This window comes from Petromyzon marinus, chromosome 12 (genome assembly GCF_048934315.1).
Source record: "Petromyzon marinus isolate PM22_M1 ecotype Great Lakes invasive population chromosome 12, UKy_Petmar_22M1.pri1.0, whole genome shotgun sequence".
NCBI lineage: Eukaryota > Metazoa > Chordata > Hyperoartia > Petromyzontiformes > Petromyzontidae > Petromyzon > Petromyzon marinus.
In genome coordinates, this window is record NC_133678.1 from 5390922 (window position 1) to 5411809 (window position 20888).

The 20888-nt window shown below is 45.7% G+C and overlaps 1 protein-coding gene across 7 annotated transcripts in view; it reads left to right on the forward strand.

Annotated features, from left to right (window-relative positions):
* VPS13B (vacuolar protein sorting 13 homolog B) overlaps nt 1-20888 on the forward strand; it is a 305573-nt gene that overhangs the window by 155766 nt on the left and 128919 nt on the right. For all 7 annotated transcript variants that reach the window (XM_076066534.1, XM_076066535.1, XM_076066538.1 and 4 more), the window contains exons 22-23: nt 14240-14370; nt 17307-17541. In XM_076066534.1, the coding sequence (XP_075922649.1) occupies nt 14240-14370; nt 17307-17541 (366 nt within the window). The remainder of the gene's footprint in view (nt 1-14239; nt 14371-17306; nt 17542-20888) is intronic.

Consider the following 20888-nt stretch of genomic DNA (forward strand, 5'->3'; position numbering starts at 1 on the left):
AGACCGCCGTATCCGCGTGACTTAATCGCGATGATTTATCTCTCGAATTCCCCATCGCGCGTATTCATTGGTCGATCTCGCAGTGCTGAAACACCGCTCGAGGGGAACCAAAAGGGACGAGGCTTAAAAATAACACTCGAGGGTCATGCTTTGGTTTGAAATTGTGTGATTATTGCCCATCTCCCAGAGGGCCTTGCATATTGTATATTATATAAGAAAATGTTACACTGCCGCCCCCCCCCCCCCACACACCCCCGCTGCCCCCTCCACAGTTCCCGATTAGAGTTCTTGAGAGAGAGGAGAAGGGGGGTGGGTCACTTGTAGGCCACACTAATCGGGGGGAAATTTCCGAGCGAGATTTGCATCTGCTGCGAAATTAAAAAATTTCGTGTCATATTGAAATAGAAACGCTCCCCATTTCACGCTGTGCATCCGTCTGGGCTGTCCGCGGGGCCCCTTTTCGCGCCCGGCCTTGGATGGATGTTTTTCTTTTAGCACAGGGAAAGGAAGGGGGGGGGGGGCACCCGAAGTATTGGGTTCCCGCTAAAGTACACGAGGAGTGGAGAGAGCTTCAAAGTGACGGTGCCTCCGTGCGCAAAGCCAAAGTGTCACTTTTAATGAGTTAAAGTTGTACAAATGTTGCACTGTTTATCATCCCTGGTACAAGGTGGGACGGTGAGTTAGAGTAAATCAGGGTCAGCGGACATTTTTTGGCAGCGCCCAAACCGAAACCTCGTCATTTTGAGAGAGAGAGAGCGCCTTAAATAAGTAACGGAGACTCTGCCTGTTAATTTCAGTTAAAGTCAGCCAATTAAGTATATATATATTTAATGCAGGAATGACTTGCAGCTGTTGATACCTTTTGTTCTTGAATCTAAAGCAACTTAGCTACTCCCTTCTATTGCTGTATGCACACATCGTGAGACCTACACTTGCAGTGTTAGTGTTTTGTATTTGTTTTAAATTATTGCTCCATATATATATAATAAATATACGTTTGATATTTTCTGGCTATCTTGAGTTGATTGCAGTTGGCTGGGAGAATACATTTTTTGTTTTATGAATAGGCTTGTTAACCCCCCCACCGTAGCTCAATATTATCTGGAGCCTGACATCTCTCGTGGTGCAGCCAATTAAAAAAAAAACATTATTTTTAGGGCCCTGAGAACAATATGGATCTTGGGTGGTTCCTCCAACCCCTCCCCCAACCAGCCCCACCCCCCCCCCCAGCATAAGAATACAATAATACTTTTAGAAACCATTGTCAATCCACTGCTGGATGAAAACCCCCACATGCCGTGCAGGTTGTAGGGGATGTTTGACCGTAATTTGCCTCATTGGTCTTTTTTTCCCCCGCCCCCTCTCCTGAACCTATTATTGACTTCGTATTGACATATGATTTGCATATTTTGTCAACAATCGATTATTACGCGCAACATTTTAATTGATCAATCGATGCGTCTTTCTTTACTTTCCTAGTTGAGTATGGATTTTATCATGAACGTTGCCTATCAATATGTGATACGTCCTCGCCACGAGTACGTGGGACCCTCCTATGAAAGGTCACCGGTGCCTTCATGCTATCTCAAGAGGTCAAAGGTCGACGCCGACGCACCCTTTTTTATCGGGTGAAACCTGAAAGGCTTCACAAACAATTCTTTCGCGGCTTTTAAAATCTTGAGCATTGTTTAAAAAGGTGAGGCCTTTGGAGCCTTCGTAGAGCCTTCCAGAGGGTCTGGTTGGGCGTGTGGCCCCTATTATTCGTACTTTAATCCGATCATCCACTGAAAGTTTGCAGGCCCGTCTGACAGCGTTCTCCTCCACCCTTGCAAGCAACTGCAAGCGTTTATGCCTTTGCCAGAGCTGTTTTTTTCGGGGGGGGGGGGGGGGATACATTCTGAGGGCGGCTCACATTTGTGCAAGTTTGCTAAAGCGCCCTCATGCTGCACACGTGTTTTGGTACGATACAAAAAAAAGGTGTCGTGAAAAAGTGTACAGGCTTTATTTTTTATTATTATTTTCCTTCTCCCCCCCCCCTCTTCCCCCCACCCCTGTATTCTTCTTGAATGCTGGCATGGTCATTGAAGCCCTCAGACAGAGCTATAATTTTAGAAGTGATCCATGCCCCCCCCCAACCCCCCTTCCCTCTGCTGTGCCGTTTGCAAAAAAAAGTTGACATCGTCCTTCGGAGAGCGTGTGCCGCATGCCCAGGTTTACAACAGCACTATTGGCGTGTCAAATTAAGACTGTCAACCATGAAATGAACTCCGAAGCTTTAAATCATACACATGTAGACCGTTATTATATATATTTTTATTTATCTCTGTTAATTGTTTTAGTTCACTTGATATATATTTTTTACGGAGTGCCTAACCTGTTTTTGTGCAAGACATTTAGGTTTTTTTATGAATGTATTTACCTTTGTTGGGTTAGGGTTAGTAGGATTGGCGGGTGTTAGGGTTGGGTGGTTGGGCAGTGGCACGGTATTGTTGTCACTGTGTATTTTATCACAAGCACAGATATTATTTCCGTTAACTCACAATAACTAGGGCTCTTTCTTTTGAAGGCACTACGAGTTTTAGGTACCAACTTATAAAGGCCTTTATCTGGAAGTGGATTTACAAAAGGGCTGCTATTCATAGATATATTTATTGCTTTTATGGATTGGTTAACCCTGGAAAAAATATGTTTCGGGTTCTCACCTGTTTTAAAAATCAAGGTTTTCCATCCATATTCTACGTTAAGAGAGCCACAGTAAACCACGTGGCTGTTACCCTGGAACCTCACCCACCCTTCTACGTCCTTCCAACTTGCGCAGAACTTGCACAAAAGTAGAGCCTTCACACTGTGAATCAGAGCTGAAACCTCCCTGGTTCTGTAGGCCTTCTCCTCCACAAGACAGAAGCTGCGGGGCTGCGTGTTGGCGTTCGCCCGTTTTCCTCTCGTTCCTCCCAGAGTGTTCGGTCGAGGCCAGTAAATCGTAAAATCACAAAAACCGTTTGGCTGCGTCTGAGCGGAGTGTGCAACTGGGAAAAGAAGTGGTGCGCGGTCCATTCCAATTAAAACCGTCTGGAATCCAATCTTGATTGGCGGCTATATCTTCATGCAGGATATTCCATAAATTCCTCCGGTGATTGCGAGTGGCTTGTGACCCCCCCCCCCCACTTGAGAAGGTGGGCCCACCCGCGCAGAGCTGATTGCATCCTTTTTGTTTACTATATTCCGCTGACATCTAAGTGCTGTGTGTGTGGTGCTGCTTTCTTTTTCGCGACTCGCACGTGCGCCGTTGTGGCTGCGGTGGGTGTGGGGGTGTTACGTGATCGTGCATCGGCGTGCCTGTCGTTGTGTTTGTTTTTCAATCGTGCAGCCTTCTCCGCTGCAATGACTGGAGGATTCCAAGCGCAGTCACCAAGGAGGTGGCCTCATGCGTAACGTGGCTCTGTTAGGGAATAAAGGTGTCTCGCGTGCGTTGCGTTTATTGCATTCAACTATATTAGTGAAATTTCGATTTAAAACTTTCGTGACTGCAATGATTCATCTTCTTTGGTTCTTTCGGTAAAGTCACGTAGAATGACAATAAAATAATAAATTGATATAGAAATAACACAATAATTACACAATTATATTCTCACGAAACGTCGTGAGAATATTATTGTGTTATTTTATTTTATCAATTTATTATTTTATTCTCATTCTACGTGACTTTACAGAAAGAACCAAAGAAGATATATTAGTGAATATCAGCACTTGGTGCAAGTCTCTTTCAAAGCAGTGGAACCACAGTTATTTTTCCCTCTTGCGATATTACAACTAAATGAACACGTGGCTCTTTCATTCACAACGTGAATGACTTAATGCAATCCGTACTGACGCGCGCAGTTCGTCACCCACAGTAACCATGACCGCTCACCCTGGAAACACTTTAAACAATTGCCCCCAAATATCGGAATTATCTTTTTGTTAGTCTTAAGTTGAGACAATTATATTCTTGGAGATCGGCTCTCAAAAGCACACGCGCGTTCAGTCGTGAAACCACAATCTCTTTCATGTTCTCGTGAATTATATTTTTGGGTTTACACAGTTGCTTAGCGATAAAGTTTCCGCTGCATGCCTTGGGTTAAAGCACACGAGCCCACGTGCAGAAGTGATCAGAACCGAGCGAAGGTAGTGGAGGGATGTGATTAATGCTGCCGTGTTGTGCGGTGTGAAATTCTCACGTGACATGCATGCGTGCGTTGCTTTGCCTGCTCCGAATATGAAGCACACAGCCGGCCAAGTTATTGCATTTCTGCACCTGCTTTGTGGTGGAGTGGTGGCACGGTGGTTGGGTCTGTGCATTGCGAACTCGCCTCGCCGAGTTTGATTCACGGCCACCGTGGCTAGCATCAGTAATGGGTTATATCTGAACCAACCCTAGCCGCCTCCCTCCTTTACCAACCCGCACTGAGCAGTATGGTGAAGTATGGTCATGCAACCCCAATAACGGCTCCTGCGGAGGTGGGGGGGGGGGACGCCTTCATCCAGCAGTGTATTGACAAAGGGCCGTAAATTATATTTTTATTGCAATTATTACATAGTTAAACAAAAAAAATCATTTTTAGCCGTCCAGAATGGTGTTTTCTGTCGAAAAAAACCAGGAATCGGAGATGTGAGTAATTAAATAAAAAAACCGAACTTCTGTTCAGCGCTTTTGATTTTCTCCCACGTTCCCAGGGTGATTGATGACTTCGGATCCCCGCGCGGCGGCAGCCCCTTGATTTCTTCCCGCGCCCGCCGCGTAACGAGCTTAATTGTCCCCCGCGGTTCACACGTGAACGCGATATCGTCACGAAACTCGGGTCGTCTTGCACGGCTGCCGTTACAAAGTAATGGCGCCGTGCATTTCGTTTCCGCTTTCCATCCGTCAGGCTGTCCGGCCGTTTATTCGCACCGTGCATCTTTCGTATGGCTGGTGGAGAAAAAAAAATGTTTTTGGTTACTATTTTAATTTTAACCAGGTAAAGCCCCCAACTGAGCTCTATAGCTCTTTTTGAGTAGCGACCTGGCCACAAATGATAGCTCAACGAAGTGGCTTATCGTGTGGAAATGTATAGCAGTGAAATACTCTAAACACACTTTTTTTCTAAATGTGGAGGGTAAATCCGGAGAAAAATCCACACGATCACGGGGAGAACATGGAAATGCCAAATATATAGGTGTCAGGGTCGGGATCTAACCCACAAGCTCCTGTAAACCAGGCGAGGTAGTTAACATCTCGCCACCGTGGTGATGTAGATGCCGAGGAGCAACTACAATTTCACATTTAGGTGGTCAAGCCAGGCAGCTGCGTCAGGAGCAGCGGATTGTATCGCTGTAACGTCTCCTTGGTATTTGTAGATTGGGGCATTGCGTCGTTTATATATGTTGCATGGTCTGTTCTGGATGGCAACATTTGTGCATCAGGTATCCGCATCTGCCACTGTTTGCGCAGTGAATGCGGTTGAGGGTGGACCATGTGTTTCGTGGATTATAAAACCCAGACATCTTTTTTTCTGTCTCATGTAGTCTTATTCACGAGTTGATGCATGTATCATGAGTGTAAGAAGTGATGTTGATCAATGCATGTTCTTCAGTTCGCGGTGATGTCAATATATATTTTAAATCATGCGAGTTTCGTGCAGCCAAATCCCCTTTGCCCGTCTCTCGGCCTGCGGACGAGGTTCCGAGCAATGGCACTCGGCTCAATGCTGCCCTCGCTTGACAAGGAGAGAAAATAGAATCAGGAGCTGGCTTCCACGAGTGAAATGCGATTTAATAATAACAGCGGTGCGCTCGTGACAACGTTGTCCTTTAAATGTAGCCCAGAACCCGTACGGCACGTGTGTCTTAATTATTTCACTTTCTGAAAGATAGCATTTTAACTTAGAAAAAGCAGCTTTCGAAGCACGTGGTTCGAGTAAAACACTTCTACGCGAAACGTGTGCACTCTGGCAGAACGTCGCTAACTTGGATAATAATGAATTTCCCAATAATTAATGTTTTAAAATATATATTAGTTAAGGTGAAAACTATTTTATTTCTAATTGCCTTTTGTATTTAGTTTGTTGTCCTTCGCCTGCACCTCTGATTACCACGGTGGGCTACGTACGGTGCGAAAGAAGTTCAACATACATACATACATATGAATGATGAATCATTGAATCTACACACATATATGCGATTTAGAGCAAAATATTTTATGAAAGTATGCAATCATGCCAAAGCATGTAGTAGGCATATCACGATTCACCTTCCTCATTGATGCAAAGCATTTGTAGTGATTAAGTGAAGCAAATCGATTCAATAATCAATCCTTTTTTTTTACCTGTTTAAGCGTGTTGTTTGTAATGCAGTAGAAGCCGCATGTAAGCACACACCTTGTGAGCAAGGCCAGCTGTGGTTATATCCGGATTTGTGTGCTTGTATGAGTAGTTGCCCCTTTTCTTTCCCCCAACACGTGCAATGGAATCATGTGACGCTGCTATGCGGACTTGGCTTGTGAAAGGTGTGCTCACGTCCAGCTTCTGTTGTATTTCTTCTTTTGTTTCTGCCCCGCGTGGAGTTTTATTCACGATAATCACGCGTGTGTCACGAGCGCGAGAAGTGATTTTGATGGACGCGTCGGTATAATCGCATTATTGCATTCGGAGGATTTCACGGATATATATGTTCGAGCTTGTCAGAGATAAAGCAATCGAACGACGAAATCACTTTGAACTGAATGTCTCGTAGTTGTTCTGGGTCAGTCGTATGAAACGATCGCGGAAGATCGGAAATTCTCCCCATTTATCCCTGTCCTCGGTTCCTCCGCCTGTCACCTTCTGATCCGGCAACAACGACTGCCAGTCAGTGGGCTGTTGACCCAAATGAACGAACCGTCCTCGAAACGACGACTCGCCCAAGCAGTGTGCCCGAGAATTTACGTCAAACAGACCACCCGATGCAGTTTTTTAAAAAAAAGCGCACACTTTCGATTAAAATATATACGTCTTTTTTTTTTGGTTCAATTTGTAAAAATAATCACTACATCGATGCTAAAGAAATAAACAAATGTGCGGCGTTGTAATTGCGAGGTGCAGGCTTGGCAGGAGTTTGCAGAATTGCGACGCTGCTGGATGCCATGCGCCCCCCCCCCCTCCCCCCCCCTTCGCCAATATGCGCTGGTGGAATGGGTTTCCTTGGATTGGTGTTTGCGCGCGCGCTTCCCTCGGTAATCAGTCCCACCTGCCCCCCGAGCGAAACTGCCGGCGACGGCGGCGGCGGCGTCGGAGGAGGGGGATGAGCGCGGAGTTTTCGCGGAATCGCTCTGATCAACAACAACGCAGCTGGGACAGATGCCTGCCCGCCGATGGGACTCACCTCCGCTCAGTCCCCCCCCCCCACTGCCCCCACCGTCGGGGATTACCGGATCGAGGGTGGGTTGCACGACGGAGGGAGGTGGCGAGGAAGCAATTATTTTCACCTCTGTTCTACCCCAGCACAATAATTCCCCCCCCCCACCACCACCACCAATGCTGTGCGGTGGTGCGTTCCTGTCTAATGCTGGGCAGGTCCTGCACTTGTGTGCAGGCCACTCCTCTTGTGACCTTGAACGTTGCGCGTGTTGTCTTGGGCCTTGATGGCTCCGGGTGAGCGGGGGGTGGGTGGGGCGGCTGGAGTTGCAGGTTGTGATGAGGTTCGTCTCCTGAAACGTTTTCTTGATTGCTTAGATCATCGCCGGGCAATTCTTAAAGCGCAAGTGCTGCCACAGATATACGTGAACCCCCCCCCCCCCCGGCCCAAACTGAGTGCTGTTCATTGAGAATTCTGGGTAATAAATTCAATAAATGAAGTTCCATTCCATCGTACCACGTAAAAATAAAGTACATTATATCACATATTATTATTATTGGTAAGTGATCCATTGCAGCACTCAAAGTTATGGCAATATCTTTATTTTTACTGGAGACGTTTGACCATACTTCATCACGCCGGTTCGTGAGAGTTACTGAAGGGCGTGCCCAGGACTGGCTCAGATATCACTCACCGCTGATGCTCATTGTGGTGTTGTAATGTTTTGACCTGCACCTCGTGGACATCTGTGAAAAAGAGCTTTATAGCTCATTGGATTCCTCCGCTATAAATACTTATTCTGATTCTGATTTTGGGTGGGAATCAAAATCTGAGTTACAGGTTCATAGCGGAGTGCACTAACGGCTGTGCCACTGCACCACCCACTTACCAAGAACACTTGGTAAACGATCAGTATTTCACATTTTGATTTAAAGCTTTCGTAACTGCAGGGATTCATATTCTTGGTTCTTTCGGTAAAGTCACGTAGAAGGGAGAAGATGGATTCTGCTTAGCAATCATTGGAAGGATTTGATAAACCATTTCGGGTCTTAATTGATTGTTCACGCTTATGGTGGCTTTCAGACCGCATCCATTATTTTCGTCTCCCCCCCCCTCCTCTTTTCCGAACATAGATGGACTCGTCCACCTGAATAACTGCCAAATCGCTCTCCGTGGTGCTAACGTTAAAAAAACCGCCACTTTTTTCAAATTTTCTTGCTGTGGTTTTCACACCTGATGATGATTGTTTGTGTTGCAGTCGAAACGTCGTGAGAATTTCATTGTTTTATATTTTTATAATTTTATTGTTTCCCTTCTACGTGACTTTACCGAAAGAACCAAGAATACGATCAGTATTTTATTTAGCATGCATGACTCTGCTGATGAGTCCCAGAAGGGAAAAAACTAGCACAGAGGTTGCACGCTTAGAACAAGTGTTGTCGGATAACATCGGCTTGAAGACCAATAGACCGGGAGACTTGTGTATCTATATATAATATTACATGTATCTCTGTAAAATGTATTTAGATTTTAGATAGATTGTGTTTCTTTCACCAGGACGGGCCCAATCAGCTGTTTGGCTCTATTTCATGGGAGTCCTGATACGGTACAGATGTTACACAGCGCAGATCTTAGTTACACAATCAAGGTCACATAGGTTGCGATACAAACAGTGAGAATCGATTGGTGCATGACATGTTACAGGAAAAGAGAACTAACTTGTGAAAAATGTAAAAACAACAACACGATTAAATTTTGATTTAAAGCTTTCGTGACTGCAGGGATTCATATTATTGGTTCTTTCGGTAAAGTCACGTATTTTATTGTTTCCCTTCTACGTGACTTTACCGAAAGAACCAAAAATATAACAACACGATTATAACGGTTGTTGTCCTTCCCCCTCGCCTCCGATCAGCGCGGTTAGCTACGTACGGCGCGAAAGAAGTTCAACATACGCACGTTCGCTTGATGGATTGCCCCGTCACACCTCGTGGTGTGCTCACCACCGCTCGCACACTCTTCGTGAGCGGAACTTGCCCCAGAAAGTCTGCTAAGTCCACGTGGGGGATCTCTTATCGTCTTGTACATGGTGGTTACCGATCTTAGTACAATCCAGGCTACAAGCCTGCTTAGCTTCTGAGGTTTTGGCGCATTCTTGATGGCTTGATCACAGGCCAGTTTTAATACACTAGCCAGCGTGTACAATAAAATCAACTGTACAATTATTCGTTTAAAGTATCTCATTTTCCTTACGTATATACGTACCACTTGCACAAAGGATGAATGCCTTTGTAAACCACGGACAGCAACCATGCATGTTTGCGTGCACACCAGGCCCTAAGCTGACGGATCGAACGAAAGTTCTCACTGTGAATAATGGCCCTGTCTGCGTGTAACGCCACCCCACCACTGTGGTTTGTGGGCAAGATGCTTAATCTGGCATTATGTATAGTCACATCCTGCGTGCGATTATTATGATATTTTAATGTGCACAGGCCAAAAAGGTCGTTTTGCTAAGTAGTTTGTTTTTACACGGTTGTGATAATAATTTAACGTGTAATTTGATATGCTGCGTTCAAGTTTAAAACGTGGACTTCATTGCTCCGAAAAAGTTAATCAAATGCATTCGTGAAATACAGCGCACTACTGTGTTACAAGCTTCGCACTTGCCTAACATTTACTTCTGTTAACAGTTTACGTGGCGTAAAGGCAACGAACCCACCTGCTGTAATGATTTTCTCAGACGTGCATTTCCTAGAATGGCATTACCGTAGCGGTCAATGTCCCCGCGCGATTGCATTTCAGTGATGACATTTATCAAAATGAATATTGGAAAATGTTAATAACCACCGCACCCTGCTCACACTTCTTGGACCGAATCAGATGACAAACGCCGTTGCTCTTGTGTGATCCTTACGGCAGTGCGTACTCCACACTCCCCCCTCCCCGCCACCCGATCTCATCAGTTCTCAGAAAGCTAAGCAGGCTTGAGCCTCGTTAACACTTGGATGCGCGACTCCCAGGGCTTGCCAGGCGTTGTAGGCACGGGTCTGGGAGGTGGCTATGAGACAGCTGTGTTGAGTGTCAACTCTGCCAGCAAGGGTCTTCTGTGGCTACTCAGGATTCCTCCCATATGCAAAAATAAACATTAATTGGTCAAACATTAATTAAGTTAATTGGTCAAGCATCCCAATCAGGGTACTTTTTAAAGGGATTTTTTGAGTCTTAAATGAGGCTTTTACAACATATAGTGTTTATATTTGGCTCGACTGATTTATTCATTCTCTGGAATACTCTTTAATGGAATAGGAATTGGCCACACATCCCAATGCTTAAAATATAACCTGCACATTACTGCATTGGGATTACCCATTGCAACATCGCCCCTACTGCGAAAAACTTGGCAGGATCCTCCTGAACAAGAGTCTTGAGACTCGGTGAGCCTTTCCTGGGTAAACAAACGTAACAATAATAATATCAACATATATCCCGATGTAGTAGGACCCTTTCTGAAACGAGTCTTAAGATTCTATAAGGACTTGCTGGATAATTAACTGGCATTACCCTTCCGTGTATATGTATGTTGAACTTCCTTCGCACCGTAAGTAGCCAACCATGCGAATCAGAGGTGTGGGGGAAGGACAACAAACTAAACACAACAAGCAGTTCTAAGGAAATGAATTTTCAATCTAGGCGTCAAAGTGGATCGCTCCAGTGACTTCCTAATATCGGATGGAAGAGTGTTCCAGACGGCTGCAGAAGGGCATCTGAAAGCATGCGATGCTGTGACTGTCTTTGTTTGACGGTTAGCGAAAAGCCGCTGCGAGGCTGACCGGAGTTTGCCTGATGGACGAGCTCAGCAAGGTGTCGCAGTTAATTTGTGTGTAATGAGTGCGACCTCATCAGTGCGACCTGTTATAATCCACCGCCGTGTCCATTTTGATTGTCGCAACTTTCCAACGGGGAGGGGTAGCGCCAAACATTTTATTTGGTCACGCTACCCCAAAGTCGGTTATCGACACGTGCGGCTTTAAACCCGGTGTGTGTGTGTGTGTCTGGCATCACGCGAGCAATCCGTCCGGACGTCTGCGTCTCAACCGTCAACGTGGTTCCTGAGAGTGCATCGTAACTCGAGCCGCTCCGTGCCGCAGACTCCCGCGAGCGGTGTGCGCCGCGGACGGGGAGTGGCGAGGGGCCCGGCGCACACGCGTGACACTCGGGCAATGGCCCCCGAGGACGTGTGTACAGTCTGCGCTCTCTCTCGCGCCAACAGGAAGCGGCTTATTTATACAACGCGGGATTTTCTGCGGCGCGGTCGCTGAGTGCTCCTCAAGGACGCGTGTTTTTTTTTTGCTAGCGCCGTAGTTCCCGCAGGTGTGTTATTGATCGTCGCCGGGCAGGTAGAGATGTGACACGTGTTCCTGCGCGGACAGGTATATGCCTGCTGGCTAATGTTTTCAGTCGGAGGTCATAGCATTGCGGCTTGATTGACAGTGGTGGAAATAACATGGCAAAAATGTCCATCCTTTTCTGGCCGGTACTGATTTAGCGGATGAACTTGGTTCAGAAACAACACAGTTTAATATCCTGTAATTGTATATGCAGTGTGTGTATATATATCATTAAATATTAATTTAAACATGCCTAGCATAATGATAATAATAATCTGGAGACGGAGGGCCCAAGATAGGATAGGATGTGGAAGAAGTTTTAGTTAAAGATCTGCTGCTGGGCAGACTAAAGAGATACATATAAATTATTTGCGTAAATGCACTTATCAGGATTTATACTTTATTATCTGTTTATTATTTAATGCACCAGTTGTCAGGTACAATCCTGCTACATTTGTATTTCTGCTTAACGTCACAAATAAAGCTACCAGTGTAGTTTTGGTTGCTAACTCATACAAATTAAACACGTTCTTCATTTCATTTCAATATTCCATGTGCCCATACCATTGAGTGTAGGGGAAGTCACCAAGTGTCTCATCGCGATACAAATCACTCGTGGAGTGTTGTGTGGAAGCCGCACACAGTTGTTAATCCCATGTGCTGGAGGTGGAACGATTAACCAACTAAAACTCAATTTTATACAGCGCCCTTCACCCAAGGCCTCACCCTTGATGAATAATACCCTTAATAGATAAAACAGAATTTTGATTTAATTATTTTGTGACTGCAGGGATTCATATTCTTGGTTCTTTCGGTAAAGTCACGTAGAAGGGAAACAATAAAATAATAAAAAAATATAAAACAATAAAATTCTCACGACGTGAGTTTTCACACCTGATGATGATTGCTTGTGTTGCAGTCGAAACGTCGTGAGAATTTGATTGTTTTATATTTGTATTATTTTATTGTTTCCCTTCTACGTGACTTTACCGAAAGAACCAAGAATATAGATAAAACAGAGAAAAACATACTTAAAAACAATGTGAAAGGAATGTAGCCTGCGCGGACGGCTATGCTATTGCAAGCAGATAAGTTTTAAGATAGGACCTCAAACACGTCGATACCTCCACCCCGCCGCTCCCTTGGAAATTCAACGACCGTTTTCTCCAGCTTCATAAGATAGTAAGAGGCACGCAGAATTTGTGCTCGGTGTCCATATGGTTATCCAAACCTGGTCACACACCCCGCACCTCCTGGACAAAAACGACACACTCCCAAATTCTTGCGCTAAAAAATAAAAAGGGTGTCTTTATAATTTTGAGAATGCAGTAATTGTCTCCACTCAGCATCACGATCCAATAATTAATTATTTTCTTTACATTGCGGTAAACGGCGGTGTGTCTGTCTCGTGGATGCAGAGGTGACGTGAACCCACTACATAAAACATGCACCAATTAAAGAAATATATATGTTATTATTTGGGTCTTTCGGTAAAGTCACGTAGATAGGTTCTTTGAACCTATCATGTAGATAACTTCTTTGATAGGTTCAAATAACCTGTCTACGTGACTTTACCGAAATAATATGAATTCCTGCAGTCACGAAAGCTTTAAGTCAAGATTTTAATATATATGTCCCTCCATAAGCAATTCGATGCGTCTATCATGAACGGGGGCCTTGACATTAATTGACGAACCAATGCACCATTCCACCCCCTGCCATTGTACACGCAGCCCGAGTGAGCGCTCTGCAGCTCTGTAGCAGACTGCACGCCCGTTTTCTTATGCTCGGTTCATGACATTCGGATACTTTTACATGTGCGAGAACACCCGGCGTATCTGTAGTTCGAGCCAAATGACTTTGGCCTGCGGTTGAATGATCAACTCCCCGCTGCCGTGTCCACATCATTGCTCCGAAGTCTGGCGTTGCTTTGGCCGGATTGCTTCCACAGCTTCCCCACGCGTCTCCGCCGTCAATTCCCACAGCAGCGCGTGCCCCGGTTATACGTAATTAATTGATTTATTAATTTTGCGACCAGACAGGCTAAGCGTGGTCCGACCGCCGTGCTCCGATATTCGTTCGGCAGATGGAACGAGTTACGTGAAGCTGAAAAATAACCCAGGTGTCTGTGTTCTGCCTGTGTGCGCGGGTGCGCGCGTAGAGTGGCGTGTACCGCGTATGGGGAGCGGTTAGCGTGCTGCACTAGGAACCCGGTGATCCTAGTTCGATTCCTGCTCACGGCCAACACCTGTGACGATTATCTGAACCGGTCCCAGGCTTCCTTTCGGTCGACTCAACCGCAAATGAGCACCTGGTGCGTTGTGTAAACATCGCCTACCAGGGAGACAAAGGCATCCGGGCGTGGTGCTGGCCACCCACCCCCTCGTGTGCCATGCCGGCCTTAATCGGTGCTCCTCGCTAACAGCACTTGCCCCAACAGTCTGTTAATTGCTACACGGGGGGCGGGGGGGGGGGGGATCTTTATCTTTGTTTGGCAGAGTCGCGTGTTGTGCCTGGCCCGGCAAAGCCGCCTGCTCGGGAGGCGGTGTGCACAGGGGAGGCAGCGCACGGCGGGGTCACGGGCTTCATCGGCAAGCTCTGGGAAGGGGTCAAGAGGCTCACCCTGCAGGTTAGTAGCACATCCTGCTTCCGCATTTAACACAGTGAGGTGAGTCTCACCCCGCATTTGTCACACACACACACCGTGCATTGAGCTTCAGCACGGCGATATGGGACTCACCTGCAGTTAATGCGCTCTGCATTTCGCTTCGTAAGCTGGCCGTGCTCATCCGAGGTGTTTCGCCCTGCATTGTGCTTAAGCCCAGCAACGTGGAACTTTTACAATGTACGCTTATAAAGAAATAGCAGCGTTAACGTGAATGTGTTATTAATCTTTATTATTGTGTCAGTTCGTTGTCATTATTAGATTAACTTATCCATAATGGAGAATACAAATATGTGTATGGAGATCATGAAAGTTGCCCAGTGTTCCTCTGAGAGGACAAAAAGCAACTTCCCCCCAATGTCTCATTAGCAATTACAATTGCTTGATAATTACCATTATGGGGTCCGTCGTTATTACATTTTTTATTCACAGTATGGAATATTCTGGCATGCACACTCCTATTTTTGTCAAAAGATTGCCTCATTGAATCTCACGAGTACCGGATATTGTCCTTTTTTTGGGCGCGTATGGAGAATCGTACAATATTCAAATAAACCAATTATTGTTCCTTTCGTTATATCGTTTGCAGATGTTAAATGTCCCCACGGCGTTCCGTAGCAATCTAAGGCCACCGGGGTCAGCGTAGTGGACAAGAGTAGCCCAAGGCTGTCAACGAAGTCATATTCCCCCTTCTCAAACGGCCCAGCGTTGCGTTTGGGCCAAGGCGTAATTCTGGCTGCTTCGTGTTCCTGTCGAGCGACGTTTGAGCGACTGAATGCCCTAAGCGACGGCGCTTCGAGCCGCAAAGGAGCAGAAAAAAATAAACCACCACGATGGTCTTGTTGACGCTGAACAAATGGCTTCCAGCTCTTTGGAATTGTTGTTTCTTTTCCTTTCATATTATTAATACGATTTTTTTTTTAGTTGCTTCATATTTAAGCATTATTAAAAACACGCGTTATAACAGGACTAGGCGAACATTGCAAGGAGGTCTCCAAAGTGCCACTCGCCGTGTTTTTTTTGGGGAGTGCAGCGATATGTTTTACATGACTTATTGGACAAAATAATAACTGTTTGTTCAGTGTGATGCACATTAACGCAACGCTAACACGTACAGCTGCGCCAGCCCCTTTAACCACCCCCCCCCCCGTGCCTCAACCGCACGGCGATGCCGAATTGCAAAGTGGAATATCTCCGCTTTGCTTCGACTGCGTTTATTTATTTAAAATAAACATTTATGCGTTTCGTGTTGGCACCAGATATGAAACATTTTACTGCAGGGACCCCCCCTTACAGGAAAAAAATAATAATCTCGCAATGTACAAACTCACATAACGTTCAATAATCCCGTAGCATAAGGAACGTATAAATATCTCCGCACGTCAAGTTCCATCATCATCATTTGAAACCGTAAGATTATTGCAAAGGATAATTCGGTCAAGCCAAATCAATACACGCATGTCCTTTATTCATCGAAGAAAGCCTCGCTTAGGATGAAACCTATTTTGCAATATGGTCCTACTTCGGATCTTTGGCCAGTTCCTTTTTAATGACGGAGGAAACCAGAGTGCCTGGAGAAAACCCACCATGCATACCACGGGATAACACTTAAATGTGCATGTGGGTCATGAACCCACTTGCTACACTGCATTGTCCTTGGCCAGACTCCCAACCCAGCGAGTTTGGGAGTTTCTGGGCGGGTGATTAAATATATAAAAACACAAAAACACCCATTTGTCATTAACACTGCCTTACAGGAGAAAAATATATATTTGAGCTAGCATTTCAGGAAATGACCCACGTTCTGCAATTACCTACAATGTGAGCATACTGTATATTTTCCTGCTTTACACGTCACAGCCTTTTTGTCTATCCACTGCTGAATGTGTACCTCCCCACGCGAAATGGATCATGGCGGTTGTCTAACCATACTTTACCGCGCTGTTGCTCAGGACGGTTTTATAAAGGCCTCGACGCGTCGGAGCATAGACGTACGGTACAACGGATTTTGCTTCCGCTGCCCTCTGCTGCCCTATAGCAACCTGTTATGCATGCTAGTCATCTATTCGACCACTATTCAGGCTCGCCCCCCCCCCACCCCCTTCCTAGCTTCCAAAATCCGACCGAATTAGACCAAACGCGTAGGGTCGTAGACTCTTCCAGGTTACCGTCCAGTATTCAACACCGAACGTGGTGTTCTGCTGCTGTCTGTTTGCGCTCGTGGGAAATAAAAGTTTTGGCTTGGGCCAGGGTACTTGCACGACATCTGCCATAAACTATTGTTCAACATTTTGATTTAAAGCTTTCGTGACTGCAGGGATTCATATTCTTGGTTCTTTCGGTAAAGTCACGTAGAAGGGAAGCAATAAAATAATACAAAATATAAAACAATAAAATTCTCACGAAAAATAACCGCCACTTTTTTCAAATTTTCTTGTTGTGGTTTTCACACCTGATGATGATTGCTTGTGTTGCAGTCGAAACGTCGTGAGAATTTTATTGTTTTATATTTTTATTATTTTATTGTTTCCCTTCTACGTGACTTTACCGAAAGAACCAAGAATATTGCTCAACAATTTTTTTTTATTTGACCAGGTGAAGCCCACTGGGCTATATTGCTCCTTTTCAGAAGCGGCCTGGCTATCACAAATGATAGCTCAACGAAGTGGCTTATCAATTGTAAATTTGTAGCGGGCAAAAAAAATCTGTGCACACATTTCCTAAACGCGAAGGGAAAAACCAGAGGACCCCGAGAAAAATCCCCACGACCACGGGGGAGAGAGAGAGAGAGAACACGCAAACTCCAAATATACAACAGGCATCGTCAGGGTCGTGATCGCACCCACGACCTCCTGCATACCAGGGGAGGGAGTTAACATCTCGCCGCCGCGGCGCTGCAGGTGGACCTGGAGGCGTGGTGTGTCACGGTGCCCAGCGATCACCTGTCGGTGTCAGCGGCGCCGTGGCCCAACGCCATCCCCGGCGCGTTGCGGGAGTGGTTCCTGGGGCCCCGCACGATGCCCGGCACCCTGGTGGTGTGCCTGCCACGCGGACGCGCCATCAGCGCCGGCCACAAGCACACAGCGGTGCTGCAAGAGATCCCCTTTGACGCCTTGCGCCCAATTCACCAGGAAGGTGAGAGTTGTCCGGTGGTGGCGTGTCGTGTTTATAGATCGACGCGGCCTTCAATGTGAGTACCCCGTGCGGTGTAGTTGTGTCACAAACATCAACAACCGGGAGAGATAAAGGCTGCCCAGGTGTGGTGAAGGCTGCTGGTGGAGTGGTGGTGGTGGTGCAGTAGTTAGCGCGGTGCGCTATCAATCCGGCAGCCTCCGTTCCATTCTTGGCCAAGCCTAATGTTAGTGGCGAGTGATATCTGAACTGGTTTTGGGCCTTGTCTAGATTGTGGTATCCTTAAAATAATAAGCACCCAGTCGGGTATGAAAAAAACATCATCACTGGGAAAACAAAGGTGGCTGGGTGTGGTGCTGGCCACATCACTCTGTCATAGATTATCTCAGCCAAAATAGGTGCTCACTATAACAGCAAGTCTGTAAGCCTAAAGAATGGATATCTGTGTATAGATCTGCATGTTTGTGTGTATACGTGTCTGTGTGAAGTTTTTTGGGGAGTTGTGGCAGAGTTGTTAGCGCACTCTGCTGGGGCGCGGGTGACCTGCGATAATTTCCTGGCCATGCGGGTCAGCGGGAATTGGAATTTTGACGTCGACTATTTTGCCTCGCGGTTTGTTACCGTCAGAAATTAGTAGAAAGAGGTTGGCAGCAACTACTGCCTTCTACGCTGTACCGGCGTGAATAGGCGCTCGCTAACAGCGCCAGCTTCTATGCGGCTCAAAGAGGAACCTTTTTGCAACGATGATGCTGGAAACAGGACACACCCTTCCAGCAGCACAGCAACGTTCCTCCCGAAAGTAAAAAAACACCCGGCACCTAAATTCCTATGTTCTTTGTGGGTGGCCCGTGTTGACAGTATAAACTCGGGTTCTCTTTTGTCTTCATTACAACACACTGCTGTGTAAATACAAAATACACTGTTTGAGGAACTGGCGTCAAAGAAGCTGTCACAGATGCCTCCTCGCGTGCCCACCTGCTTAGTCACAGCATCGTGCTTCTCCGGTGCTGTGACCTGTTTTAAAAATGATTCATAATCGAGGAAAACGAATTGTACCATGTTTTATGAAATTCACCCACAGGGCAAATATTTTATTGTGAAAATAATAAAAAAGTGAAATTGAAAGGTATTCTTGTGGCAGAGAGTACGGTGTGTTTTTTTATGCTTTGGTGCCTACTGGCTCTATGTAATTTGCATTGTTGAATGGATATTTCTGTAAAAAAATACAAATCACTTTGATGTTTAAGCGATCATTTGTTCAAGAAACTGTTCGGTGCTCAGAGCGAAAGATGTACTTTATATTCTGCTTTGTCTTCGGCATGAACTTCCCAGAGACTTTGAAATAAAATAATAACTTACAAATATGACCCCAAAAAAAGCAACATTTTTGCAAGCAGATGTTGTAGCTCGTAAGGATGTAAGATGATGATCTTGTTCCTAGAAATTCCACTATATTTATTTTTTAGCGACTTAAACATGTTCACATGAAAAACAAAAGAGCACATTCTTTTTTTGTCTCCAAACAAATTACTCACACCCCACAATTATAAGTATCACTTGGTAACTACTTTTAAAGGGCATAAATCATTGTCAAGACAGCCGCAATTGCAGTGAGTCCCTGAATAATACTTCACAGGTGTAGAACTTCCGCAACGGTGTTATATTGCTGGTGGCAATTCCCAGAGCATCGGCTAACCACCTTGGAGCACCGCGTTCACATGTTGCTGCACACACAGCTGTGTCACGCAGTTACATGGCCGTAAGAATGATACGCTCTTAGAATACCAATGCGCTTCAATTGTTTTCTCCCCCTCTTTAACCCCCCCCCCACCCGCTCCCCCCACTCCGGGTTAACATGCGAGCTAATTAGAAACATGGGAGCATGCTTAATCATAGTCAATGCTCCGAAACCAAGCCAGGGGTGGTCACCAGAGAGGATCAGACTTTTTTTTTAAGGGAAAGGAAACACGTTCGCAACGTCTCCCAACGCGGGCCGGCTCGGCCAATTGTTTTGCCAGAGACAGATAGCAGTGGTGCAAAGTTCAAATTAATTCTTGTGCGTGTTGCTCCTGACCTGGGAAACGCGAGCACCTTGCTTGGCACGGCGTCACGGTGCCACCCGATTGCTTCTTTTTCCGTGTCAATTTGTTTGGTTCCCCCCCCCCCCCCCCAGTTTAGACCGCTTGGCTCCTCGCACGCTGGCGCAGTGCGCTATGAAATCGGGCAAGAAAAATTGCTTGAAACATTTCTCCGCGCACACTTAATTTGGAGCCAGAGAGAGAGAGAGAGGAATTAATCTTTTCGTTTGTGACAACAATGGAATATAACCCAAACGGTTTCCCTTCTGGGTGATTTTTCTTTTTTTTACACTTGGCCTGGTTGTTTGTTATTTGTTTGCAGTGTTCATGCTTCACGTGTCACGTTCCTTTTGAATGCTGGCAAAAGTCATAGCTTTTAAGCAGTCAAAGAAGTTGTATATCTTGCCAAAAGGTCAAGCTGCTTCGGTGTAGTTTTTTTTTACTCACAATTATTAACGATGGCATTTTAAAGTGGTGATTAGATAATTTCCATATAGAAAAGGCATCGTGTTCTGCTGATCACTTTTGAGTTTTGTCCAAGACTACAAGCGATACCCCAGTGTAATAACAATACTGTAATTATAATGCTAATGTAGCGATTTGTTCTGTTAATATGCATCTCTTAAAACCATAAAACCAGCACATGTCAAAACTTCGTGTAACCACAAACACTTATTATCATAATATTATTTTAACACAAACCCAAATGTAGTTATATAAATCCATGCACAAGTTTGGGACACAATTCGTTCCATGCCCTGTCGGAGTGAGTGAGTACAAGAAACCACAGTACTCCTGGGCACCCAGATCACTCACACAGCCCCAGGGAAAAATCATGCGTTTGTTTCTAAACCATGTTTCCGTCTATGCCCGTGCTCATTAATCATTGTCACAATCTATCCACTGCTAGATGAAAATATCCCCAAGCCGTGGCCAACTCTTACAGTCTTGCAATGTGGCGATTCGTCGAGGACCTGCACACGAGCTGATTTCACCACCACACCTGCTTAGTGGATGTCCGCTAGGGGTGTCCTCCTTCCCTTTGGCTATCACTCAGACGTTAGTTTTGACGACCAGCTATCATTCCTTCGAGTGGCGTGTCCTGCCTGCCAAGCTGACTTGCCTTTCTTAGCACTCAACCTGATGCCTCTCTACCTTTCGTCTGTCGTCGAATGCGGTGCCACCTCTTCCCGCCTCTCGATGTAATTCCAAGCGTACAAGGCTCCATGCTTCTTGGTTGCACTTTCCAGCCTTTGTGTTCCTTGTTTGTTG